This window comes from Vanessa cardui, chromosome 30, assembly GCF_905220365.1.
Source record: "Vanessa cardui chromosome 30, ilVanCard2.1, whole genome shotgun sequence".
Classification (NCBI taxonomy): Eukaryota; Metazoa; Arthropoda; class Insecta; order Lepidoptera; family Nymphalidae; genus Vanessa; species Vanessa cardui.
The window spans coordinates 2,438,662-2,450,907 of record NC_061152.1 but is presented as its reverse complement, the minus strand read 5'-3'; the positions used below and the strand labels follow the sequence as shown (position 1 = coordinate 2,450,907).

Sequence of the window (12,246 nt, the reverse complement as noted above, 5' to 3'; positions counted from 1 at the left end):
CAATAATGTTTCATAGTTTCAACTTTTTTTATATTTAATTTATTCTTAGAATTTTCAATATTCCGTCAAATTACGTTATGGATAACAATCTTTGAAGGTGACATCTTTTATAACACTACACTTCGTTATCAATAATTTCTATTAAAATAATATTTGATCAATCATGATCAAAGTTGTAATAAACTGAAGGTGAGCCTGTATGGTGTAACACTTTTGCGTTATCGCAGAATTTAGAAAAATGATAATTGATAATGACATCTGACAATTTGTTGTCTAAGGGGCAGTAGTAAATATAGTCATGTCATCACTTGTACTGTATTTAATTTAGTTTTTCAATAAAAAAAAAAGATAATTATAAGTTTTGTTACAATGAAGCGGAACAAAATTGACATAAGTGAATATTGTCGCGGCTGTTTATCGAAAGACAGACGTTTGGTTCCAATAGACAATCTATTTCATGTTTTTATCAAAATAATGGATGGCGAAATGTCTAACATCGCGAATCTGGTAGTTAAGCAGTCATTTCTATTTTTTTATTTATAGTGTTGCATTTGTATTAAAGAATGGATATAATAATCAATACACAGAGTTAAAAGAGCTAATCATATAAACTCATATAGTTCCCTTCCTTTTTCATAGTGGGAGCTTGGACTATGTTTATTTCTTTTAAAACACGTTTTTTCGCTAACGAACGAAAAATATTAGTCAGTTGTTTCTTACAATTTGAATATATAATAGAAAAAGTTATTTACAGATATACTTTGTGTTTTTTTTAAGGTCAACGTTCCGAAAATGTGTTGGGAATGCCGAGCCATTTTACGTAATACGGAACAGTTTATAAGAAAAGCAAGAACTTCTCATGACTTCTTTACAGAGACAGGCAAAAAAATGGTAAGACGTTTGTATTGTATACTAGCTGTGCCCGCGAACTTGTACGCGTTTGAATTTACCAAAAAAAAAAAAGAATATTGTAGCCTAAGTTACTCATTATTATATCAGTTATCTGCCTGTGAAAGTCCCGTCAAAATCGGTCCAGCCGTTCCAGAGATTAGCCGGAACAAACAGACAGACAAATATTGTAAAAAATGTTATTTTGGTATATGTATCGTGTATACATATGTATTGAGTAAAAAAGGGCTATTTTAATATTACAAACAGACACTCCAATTTTATTATATGTATAGATTCGTAATCTACCGTAGTATGGATGTTAAAATAATAGATATAAGTTATAGATAAAGTAATTGTCAGACGACCTCCGTGGTCGAGAGGTGTGTACACCGGTTTTCATGGGTACGCCACTCCAAGGTCCCGGGTTCGATTCCCGGCCGAGTCGATGTAGATAATAATTAGTATTCTATGTTGTCTTGGGTCTGGGTGTTTGTACCGTCGTTACTTCTGATCTTCCATAACACAAGTGCTTTAGCTACTTACATTGGGATCAGAGTAATGTATGTGATGTTGTCTCTCTATAATAGAAACTCTATATAATAGAATGACAATAGGTACAATACTGATACTAAATATACTACAGAATTTGTTTATTACGACATCACATTACAAACTACTAAAATCATCAGTGTTTCTTTACTATATTGTCCATGTTTTATACACAAAAACCTTCCTCTCGAATCGCTCTATCTATTAAAAACAAACCGCATCAAAATCCGTTCCGTAGTTTTAAAGATTTAAGCATACATAGCGATATAGGGACAAAGAAACCGACTTTGTTTTATACTATGTAGTGAAACATCCTTGGTGTAAACCCTACAACTAATCCCAGAAAATGAGTTTTATACATTGATAATTTTACTAATTTCTACCTATAGTTATATCCCTAATAACTCTAACGCAATTTTCACCGGAAGTGTAACTACAGGCACAAGGGACATAACATCTTAGTTCCCAAGATTGGTGGCGCATTGCAAGGTGGTGACACATTGACGATGTAAGAAATAGTTAATATTTCTTACAGTGTCATTGTCTATGGGTGATGGTGACACATCAGGTAGCCTATATACTCGTCTGCCAACTTATACCATATCAAAAAAAGAGTCGTCTGTGATTCTCTTTTTAGGTTCAAGCCAAGAGTCTCTCGAATCTCACATCGGTAGTCAAAAATTACAATATTGAAGATATATTCAATGACTACGATATAGACATTGATGTAAAGATCGATGAAATATCACCAGCAACCGAAGCGGAATTGAACCTAGATTTTAAAGAAGAATATCTGACAGACGATGAGAAAATCGATACAGATATTTATGAAGAGATCAAAGATGAACCACGAGAAGCAGAGGAAGGTGTTAAGGACGAAACAGATGGCCAATCAATAAAGATCGAAGATTTTGAAACAACATTTAAGGAACAGATAAGGAAAGAAAAGGCGAAATCGATGAAAACCAAATACAAGTTTATATGTCTTCAACAAGGAAACACAGATAATGGTCCATCAATTAAGACGATGCCTATAAGTGAAATGGAGAGGATATATTGGAGGGAACAGGATAAAACAGCAAGGAATTATCGCAGTATGCCCTATAAATGTGAGCTTTGTATAACTGGATACGCAAAACAGAAGTACTACAATCAACATATGGGGAAATTTCATTCAGCGGTGATTAGTATTTTGTTTGTATTTGTTAATTGTTGTTAGGTTGACCGATATGGCTCAGTGGTCGATCAAACTACCACTGAGTTGTCATGTGCTTTATTTGTATATGTTATTCATCTCGTGCTCGGCGGTGAAAACATCGTGAGGGAACGGCATGTGACAAATTTTAATGAAATTCTGCCATATTTATATTCACCAAACTGCATTGGAGCACTGTTGTGGAATAAGCTCCAATCCTCCTCCTCAAAGGGAGAGGAGGCCTTAGGCCAGCATTGAGAAATTTACAGACTGTTGTTGTTGTCAATTAAACATCGCTTAGCAAGCTTAAAATTTCTTAAGTATAGAAGAAAAACCAGTCCTGATAAAAAAAGTTATTATTTTTTCAGACGATCGGTAAATACGAATGTGACATTTGCAAGAAAAGATTTGTTAACAAAAGCAAGATCGAGAGTCACATCCGAAATCACTACATAAAATACGTGTGTCTGGTCTGTCAGTATGAGAATCATCGCAAGTGGAAAGTGACCGCTCATCTATCCTACGCTCACAAAAGAGCTGTTATGTGTTTGACGTGCGGCTTGAAGTTTGAGTAAGTATATATATTAATATAGGCTATTTGACTGGTTTTTCAAATCCATTTTATAGTATTTCGTAGAAGTTAAGGAGCCCAGTGAAAGTTGTGTTTTTTTTTTATTCTAAAACATTTTTGCCGAAAAATATCATATTAAAAATTCCATATTTAAATAGCGCGCAAAAACGACACTACAATATGGCGCTGCAATGGGGTCGGTGACGTCACTTTCTTGTATTTTAATCTGTGGTACATATAGTAGAAAAGCAAGGTTTACAAGAAAGTGACTTCATCATAAGCCAGGCCAATCAGGAGCTTTTTGTGTCATGTGACAAACGTTTGAAAATTTGCATTATTATTGATGGATTTTTGAATAAATTAAGTATTATTTATAACTTTCATTAGTAAATAACTATTTTTAAACTCATAATATACACTGATTACAATAATTCACAATTTATTTTTCGTATTGTCAAATAGCCTATTATACACTAGCTGTGAACGCCACCTTTTACGCGTTTGAATTGAATATATGTCTATATATTGTAGCCTAAATTACTCCTTACTATATCTGCCAGTGAATGTCCTGTCAAAATCGGTCCAGCGGTTTCAAAGATTAGCCGAAACAAACAGACGGACAAAAATTGTAAATAATGTTATTTTGGTATATGTACCGTGTATACATACATATGCATTGAGTAAAAGTGGGCTATTTTAATATTACAAACAGACACTCTAATTTTATTATATGTATAATTGTGAAAGTAGCTCTGTTTGTCTGTCGTTCTTTCACGACCAAACTGCTGAATCGAATTTGATGAAATTTGGTATGATGCACTTGGTGATAGGGCTTAGTGCAAGCCCGTCTGGGTAGGTACCACTCACTCATCAGTTATTCTACCGCCAAATAACAGTACTCAGTATTGTTATGTTCCGGTTTGAAAGTTAAGTGAGGCAGTGTAACTACAGGCACAAGGCTCATTGCCAAGTCACAATAATTATAATATAAAGAAAACTATTAATACAATTACTAAATGTTGATTTATAACTACAAAATAATTTGAATAGGACTTGCCTTCTATGAGATCTCAAACCTTTTCACGATGGAAAGACTGCATCGAGAGACTTGGCATTTTTTTACATTCAATGTTTTCGGTGGGATAATTGTTGATATAAAGCCATTTTTAATCTGGTACTATAAAATCAATTATTTATTGAATTATATATATTTATATAGATATATACTTTGCTGGCCTTAATACCTCAAAAAAATATTATACTTGAAATTTAAAATGTCTTGAATTGTTAAGACCATGAGAATAACAAAACAACATTTCGGTGTCACATATTAATATAATAATTTATTTGATATTTTTTTTGTAGGAAAAACATAGATTTCTACAAACATTACAACGTTCTACACGCCCAGGTGATATGTGATTACTGTGGCAAGAAATGGACCAGTAAACAGCGTCTGATTAGGCATATAAGGTAATTAATATTCACAGTAATAACAAGCTTTGTTTAGAATCTATACACATCAACACCGTCTAGGGATATTTTGTATAAAATTCTTAAACTCAAAAAATCATATCCGGTTTTAAAATCTTTTGATGAAAGACTATTTTGTAAACCTTCTTGGACGATTCTAAATTTGAATTTGAAAAAAATAAATAAAAATAAAATTTTTACGCGACATAATGGTAGCGATGGCCGAAGGTTACGTTTACCTACCGTCATCTTAAGATATTTTTTTGTGTCAAATTTAAGTTTTATAACAAGTTATCGATTAATTTCGAGTTAAACCTATTGTGTGCATCATGCAGCGGTGCCATTTAACGAGAGAAGAAATGCTAAGGGCAGGAGGCATGCTCCAAGCTGGGGCTACTCAACAGAGAATTGCTGAGAAGATTGGAACATGAAAAAACGTCATATCTAAGTTATGGTCACGCTACCGTGCTACTGGTGAAGTGACTGAAAGATATCCAGGTGGGAAGCGCATAACCAATCAACGACAAGACCGATATTTGCAAGTTACCGCGAAAAGAGAACCAAATGTTACGGCACTTCAATTGGTTCAGAGGCTCCAGCCAGAGGACCAGTTGCTTGTGAGTGACCAAACTGTAAGGAGAAGGCTGCATGAAGCTAACCTTCATGCTCGCAGGCCGTTTCGTACTCCAGCACTACGCCGAGGAAATCGTGGAATCGCAAAACACCAACACCTAAACACAACCACTGGTTATCATCCGAGAGCAAATTTACACGAACCCACTCTAGTCGACGACTATACGATGATAACCAGTGGTCTGTAGTGCTGTTTACTGATGAGTCTCGGTTCGGTTTCCATCCCGTAGCGTATGTGTTTTGCGATTCCCTGGTCATGATAGCCGTCTGCAACATCTTCAGAAAGCCCATTCATACCACGGCGGCATAATTATGGTTTGGGCGAGAATTTATCTTGGTGGAAGAACAGACCTCGTTTGGATCAGAAACACCATGGCGGCAAAAAAATGTCGTAACGAGATGCTTGTGCCAATAATTTAGCCCCTTAGACTAAAAATGGTCTAAAAATTCACGCTCATGCACGATAGCACCCGTCCGCACACAGCGGGAGTGGTGACGAGATGGTTGTAGGAACAAAACGTATCGGTCTTAGGCTGTCCCACTCAATCACCCGACCTAAACCCCATAGAGCACGCGTGGGCCATACTCCAAAGAAGGGCTTCGAGGAATTTTCCTGCAAATATTGCGACGGATGAGCCACTTTTTTGCATCTTAGTCGGACCTGGGACAATATACCGCAGCAAGACTTGGATAACTTAATCCAAAGTATGAAAAATTGTTGCAGGACGTTATAAATGTCCAGGATAGTTTTACAGACTACTGATTTTTCATATGACTGTTAAAAACAATAACTTTTCTACATTTTTCACATTTTCTTGAGACAAACATTAATTGTTAGTTTTACCATTATTTTACGTTTTTTCTTTATTTAAGGATAAAATTGTTTACGCAAAATAATATTGTTTATTCTTTATTCTGGAGTATAGTCAGATAAATAGGCTTTATAAAAATATAAACATGTTGCATGTTATCTTTAATAAATTTTGAAATAATCGAGTAAATTCAAAATATCCCTAGACAATGTTGATGTGTGCATATTAATATTATATAAATGTGAAAGTAACTCTGTCTGTCTGTAACTATTGTAATTTGGAGAAATTTGATATGAAGTGAATCGAGATGGCCCAGTGGTTAGAATGCGTGCATCTTAACCGATGATTGCGGGTTGAAACCCTGGCAAGCACCGCTGATTCATGTGCTTAATTTGTCTTTATAATTCATCTCGTGCTCAGCGGTGAAGGAAAACATCGTGAGGAAACCTGCATGTGACAAATTTCATAGAAATTCTGCCACATGTGTATTCCACGAACCCGCATTGGAACAGAATATGTTCCAAACCTTCTCCTCAAAGGGAGAGGAGGCCTTTAGCCCAGCAGTGGGAATTTACAGGCTGTTGTTGTTGTTGTTGTTGGTATGAAGTAAACTTGATCTCCTAGAAAGGACAAAGACTATTCTTTAAACTAAACATTCTATACAGTCAAAATCATATGTTTTTTCTGATAATTTAATTTTTTTAAATTAACGTAGTTATTTTTATTATTAAAGTTATTGATTTCGGGATATTTACTATGTTTTTTTTTTTATTTTTGTTCGGTGTAGCTTGATATTTCGATATTATCTACAAATTTCATGAGACTTTCGAAATCAATAACTTTAATAATTTAAATTTTGTTTATAAAATCACCGAATTTTGACCACTGTGCGAACTTATAAGTAACTAGTGACGTCGGCTTTGCTCGGTTTCAATGCTGATACTAATTATACCACAGATTTTTTTTATTTACGACATCACATTAGAAAGTTACAAAATTATCAGTATTTCTTTACTATATTGTCCATGTACTATATACAAAAATCTTCCTCTCGAATCAATCTTAAAAAAACCGGCTCCAAATCCGTAGCGTAATTTCAAAGATGTAAGCATAATTAAATGTCCGAATTGAGTTAAGTACGACACAACTTAGATGTCGCATCGGCAAAATTCGTAAAACCGATCACATCCGAAGTAAGTACGCTATCCCAAATTATCAATATTTATTTCTCGTGTGAATATGATCTTTACACAAACGTAATAACTTGTAATATTATATGACCTAATATATTCGTCAATTTGACACGTCGATTTACAGGCACTCGCTGTCTCGGGTCGAACTGACGCGCGAATCTATAGCGACGAATAGCGTCGAATGGGAGCTGTTTCTATTGGTTGTGTAAATTAGCAGTGATCGGTTTTACTGAATTTGCCGATGCTACATCTAACTGGTAGGGCTTTGTGTAAGCCCGTCTGGGTAGGTACCACCCACTCATCAGTTATTCTACCGCCAAATAAAAGTACTCAGTATTGTTGTGTTCCGGTTTGAAGGGTGAGTGAGCAGTAACTACAGGCACAAGGGACATAACATCCTAGTTCCCAAGGTTGCTAGCACATTGACGATGTAAGGAATAGTTAATATTTCTTACAGCTTCATTGTCTATGAGTGATGGTGACCACTTACCATCAGGTGGCCTATATCGTCGTCCACCAACCAATACCTTAAAAAAAAATTTGTCGTACTATAATAATATAATATACATTTATAGGATGCGTCATTATCAACACAGATGTGAGATCTGTAACCGTAATTATTCATCGTTCGACACTCTCGCACATCATATAAAATTGAACCACGTGAAATCGAGTACAGAGGAGTGTTACTGCGTCGAATGCAACATACAGTTCGAGAATGTGGCTCGATATAATGTGCATTTGAAGAACAGCGTCAAACACAAGACATTTGTTGGGTTTGTATTCGACTTACACCTAGCTGCTGAGATGGCCCAGTGGTTAGGACGCGTGCATCTTAACCGATGATGATGATATATATATGTGCTTCATTTGTCTTTATAATTCATCTCATGCTCGGCGGTGAAGGAAAACATCGTGTGTAAATATAAATATGCTCTAAACCCTCTCCTTAATGGAAGAGGGGCCTTATCCCAGCAGTGGTATATTTAGAGACTGTTACTTTACTTTCCCATAGACATAAAGTCTACCGCCAGACAACAGTACTAGTATTGTTGTGTTCCGGCTTGAACGATGAGTGAGTAACTACAGGCACAAGGGACATAACATCTTAGTTCCCAATAGCGCATTGGCGATGAAAGGAATGTTTTTTAAAGCGCCATTGTTTATGTGGTGGTGACCACTTACCACCAGGTGACCCATATGCTCTTCTGCTCACCTGACAGAAGTTCCTGACAACACACTGTTGTCACTTGAAAACGTGTATAGGGGTCAGATCTAATAGCTTTACTAAATGCTTAATGAATATATTCACTGAATAACCCAAAAATGAGCTTTGTTTTATCTTACAATTCGATATTCAAATTCGAGATACTTTTTTTATTCACTTTTGTTAATGTTTGGACCTTTTTGTTAGTTAACATCTCGTAATTATTTTTTTAGATGAAAAAAGGTCCATATTTTTACGATTTGTCCCTGGTCTATATAATTTTTTTTTTAGTGTCCCCTGTCCGGAGTGCAATAAAGTCTATCACAAGAAGAGTTCAATGAACAATCACTACAAATACGTTCATCTTAAGAAGACGGCACATTACTGTGAAAAATGCTCTAGGGTAAGAACCACATTAAAATAATCGCACACCGTTGTTCAACCATCATAAGTTCTGAGGTTCTGGTGATTTACTTGGTCATAGGGTGTTAGGACAGATTGACATGGTACCATACAACAACAACAGCCTGTAAAATTTTCCACGCTGTTCCAATGCGGATTAGTGGATTGGACACATGCAGGTTTCCTCACGATGTTTTCCTTCACCGAGTACGAGATGAATTATAAACACAAATTAAGCACATGAATATTCAGCGGTATGCCACTCTGAGGTCCCGGGTTCGATGCCCGGCCGAGTCGATGTAGATTACCATTAGTTTTCTATGTTGTCTTGGGTCTGGGTGTTTGTGGTACCGTCGTTGCTTCTGATTTCCAAAGTGATTAATGGACCTGAAGTGTCAAATATCTCGAATGTGTTTTGTTTATTTTTGTCTCGCGTAATTCGAATACGTCTTAAGTAATATTTTTTACTGAACCAATGCCTATGGGCTTTAATAAGTCTGCTCAACTATTTCGAAATGTAAAACTTTATGCGTATTTTCCAACCCTGCAGTACTTCCTCAACGGTTACCGCCTCCGTCAGCACCAAGCACGGACTCATGATAAAATAGCACCGGTCAAAAGAAAGATCTGCCCCCATTGTGGGCGTGCTTTTGAGGTGAGTTTTTGAATTTTAAATTCTTTTTTCGAGCTTAAGCAGCAGAAAAAATTATAGAGCCCTTCTGACCTTGTCAATATAGCGGTGTCTTTCATTGAATTATATTTAGATATGAGACGTTACATCATATATACTACCAAATTGTAGACCCATTTGATATTATAATTCAACATCAACAGCCTGTCATTTTCCTACTGCTGGGCTAAGGCCTCTTCCTTTGATCTCCTCAAAGGGAGGTTTGAAGCATATTCCACCACGCTGTTCCAAAGCGGGTTAATGGAATGCACACGTGGCAGAATTTCTATGAAATTAGACACGTGCAGGTTTCCTCGCGATGTTTTCCTTCACCGTCGAGCACGAGATGAATTGTAAACACAAATACAGCACATGAATATTCGCGCAGTCATCGGTTTTAGATGCACACGTTCTGACCAATGGGCCATCTCGGCTCAGAATATTATATTAAATAATAAATGTTTTTTAATTAATATTAAAACCTAGATGTTAATTTGCAACTGTACCTTGGACTATATCTTTCAGACCAATCGAATCCTAAATAATCATATACGCACACACACTGGCGAGCGTCCCTTCGTGTGTGACGTCTGTTCAGCAAAGTTTGCCCAAAAGACAGCTCTAGTCGTACATAAGCGATCTATACATAAAATAAGAAAATAAATGTCTAATAAATTAAAACTTGTTTGTATTATAAGTATAAATAAAATAAATGTGTTTAAATAAATTTATTTTTTACTCAATCTTAATCAACTACTTATATTTTATTTTATTATATATAACGGAGAAGCATGTCCGAGCCCGTTTTTAAAATATATTACATCAGAATTGCTGACGTCACGATGGTCAGAGTTTCAATCTTTAACCATCCTCGGTGATATGAAATTAAACTCAGGAAATAATCCTCTCTGATTTATTTCTATATGAGGCGGTCTGATCACTCCGACGGCTCGACCAAGCCTGTCGATACCGGCGGGCGCTTGGTCTTTTATAACAAAAATAGGTGGGTAGACTATTCACTCAACATAACACCTGTTTACAAACACTAAAATATTTCAAACTAATTCAACATTTCACAATTCACTAAAAATTATTAATTTAACAAACACACAGTTTCAAATTATTAAAATAATCATTTCTGGATTATGATGGAAAAACACGTTTTTCTTAAATTCGCTGTTTCGCGCCGACATATATAATATATGTATGTAATTAATTGAATAAACTGTTTGGTATGTTTTTATTTCGGCATTAAGTTGCTTAGTATAATTATATTTAACAAAATATATCGCAAAATATAAGTGGTGGTGCAACCACTAAAAGTTGCAAATTTTATATAAATTAAATGTAAAATATAATATTAAAATATTTAAAAAAATCAACATGACTATAAATTTTATAATGATTGAGATTTGTAAATAAAATAAAGTTTCCATGGAATATTTTTAATAGTCTGTGGTGAGCCCAAATAATATTTCGTATCTGTGAAACCTGTAACTACGTCGATTTTAATCTGTGGAATACTAACTTCCATAGATACATAATTTCTTTGCCAATTAATTTTATAAAAATGAGTTTATGGGTGTAACGTAGTGTTTCAATTTCTTTGCTGTTCATTACATGTTTTGAATAGTTTTTCAGATCTTCTGTGTACTCAATGTCTTATTTTACTATTCGTTTCAGAGTTATCTTGTTTATATTAACAACCAAAAATAACCAATAATTTTCCATCTTTGTATGTTGTGGATTTACGATATTCTCTTGTGTCGAATTTTAGTCGTCTTGTGAGTATTTTAAAGATTTATTTCGTCTAAATTGTAAGAATACTATTTTTATGACTAAATATTCTGTCTTTGATTTGTGATCTGTTTTCTAATCTGTATTGATTACGTGAATCAACGGATTTTGTAATGTATATTTTACGACATTTTAAAAATCGTATTGTTTGGTGGTCTCATTTAAATAACAAAGAATTTCTTGATGTTAATTGAAGATTAAAGCATAGTTTATTTATTTTAAAAGTTATGCCATCGACTTATCGCTAAACACTTAAAAATAATATTTATTTTGAGTGACATTCGAGGTGATACATCTTTATAGATGTAAACAATATAGAGTTGTTGTGGTATTATGGTTTTATTATTATTTTATCCAAAAATCTGTGTATAAATTAGAGGTCTGCAATCTGTTTTTAAGCTCTATTTCTATCAAAAATTATCAAGATTCGAAGAATTTGATTTGAATTGTCAAGATGTCAGGATGTTAGGGTTTTATTGTCTCCGTTGTCTGGATGGTCTTGTCAAAGTAGCTGAACAATATCGTTCAGTACATTAAATCTCTTTGTGAAGTTAAAAAACTTGGTTAAATTAAAACTTTTACAGACTTCAATATAGCTCCAAGGACACACATACAGTATTACAAGTTAGTGAAACTTGTAACTAGTGATTCTAATTTTTGTATCGTAATGTTACGTTGAAGTGTAAACTTTCAAGTACGTATTAATTACATAAATGCTTATAAGACAAAGAAAAAGTACTAAGCGCTAAGGCAGGAACTTCATGTTGAGAGAGATGAGTGTTTATTAACATATATATTGCAGTTTTAGTACAATACTGATGTCATTCATTAAGTTGGGCGTATTATGCACAGG

General features: G+C 34.7%; 1 protein-coding gene across 1 annotated transcript; it reads left to right on the top strand.

Moving 5' to 3' along the window:
* Positions 1 to 282: 282 nt before the first annotated feature.
* LOC124542108 (zinc finger protein 569-like) lies at positions 283 to 10,289 on the top strand. Its single transcript, XM_047120041.1, has 9 exons — positions 283 to 507; positions 778 to 891; positions 2,078 to 2,620; positions 3,004 to 3,206; positions 4,572 to 4,679; positions 7,893 to 8,093; positions 8,816 to 8,927; positions 9,477 to 9,581; positions 10,122 to 10,289. Exons 1-9 carry the CDS (start codon positions 370 to 372, stop codon positions 10,257 to 10,259), a joined length of 1,662 nt encoding a protein of 553 aa, XP_046975997.1. The 5' UTR covers positions 283 to 369; the 3' UTR covers positions 10,260 to 10,289.
* The last annotated feature ends 1,957 nt before the right edge of the window (positions 10,290 to 12,246 follow it).

Bases quoted from the DNA above. Each gene is read 5' to 3' on its own strand.
- LOC124542108 (XM_047120041.1), top strand. From the start codon at position 370: ATGAAGCGGAACAAAATTGACATAAGTGAATATTGTCGCGGCTGTTTA. The intron at 508-777 runs GTAGTTAAGCAG...GTTTTTTTTAAG, and splicing joins TGTCTAACATCGCGAATCTG to GTCAACGTTCCGAAAATGTG. The intron at 2,621-3,003 runs GTGATTAGTATT...TTATTTTTTCAG, and splicing joins TGGGGAAATTTCATTCAGCG to ACGATCGGTAAATACGAATG.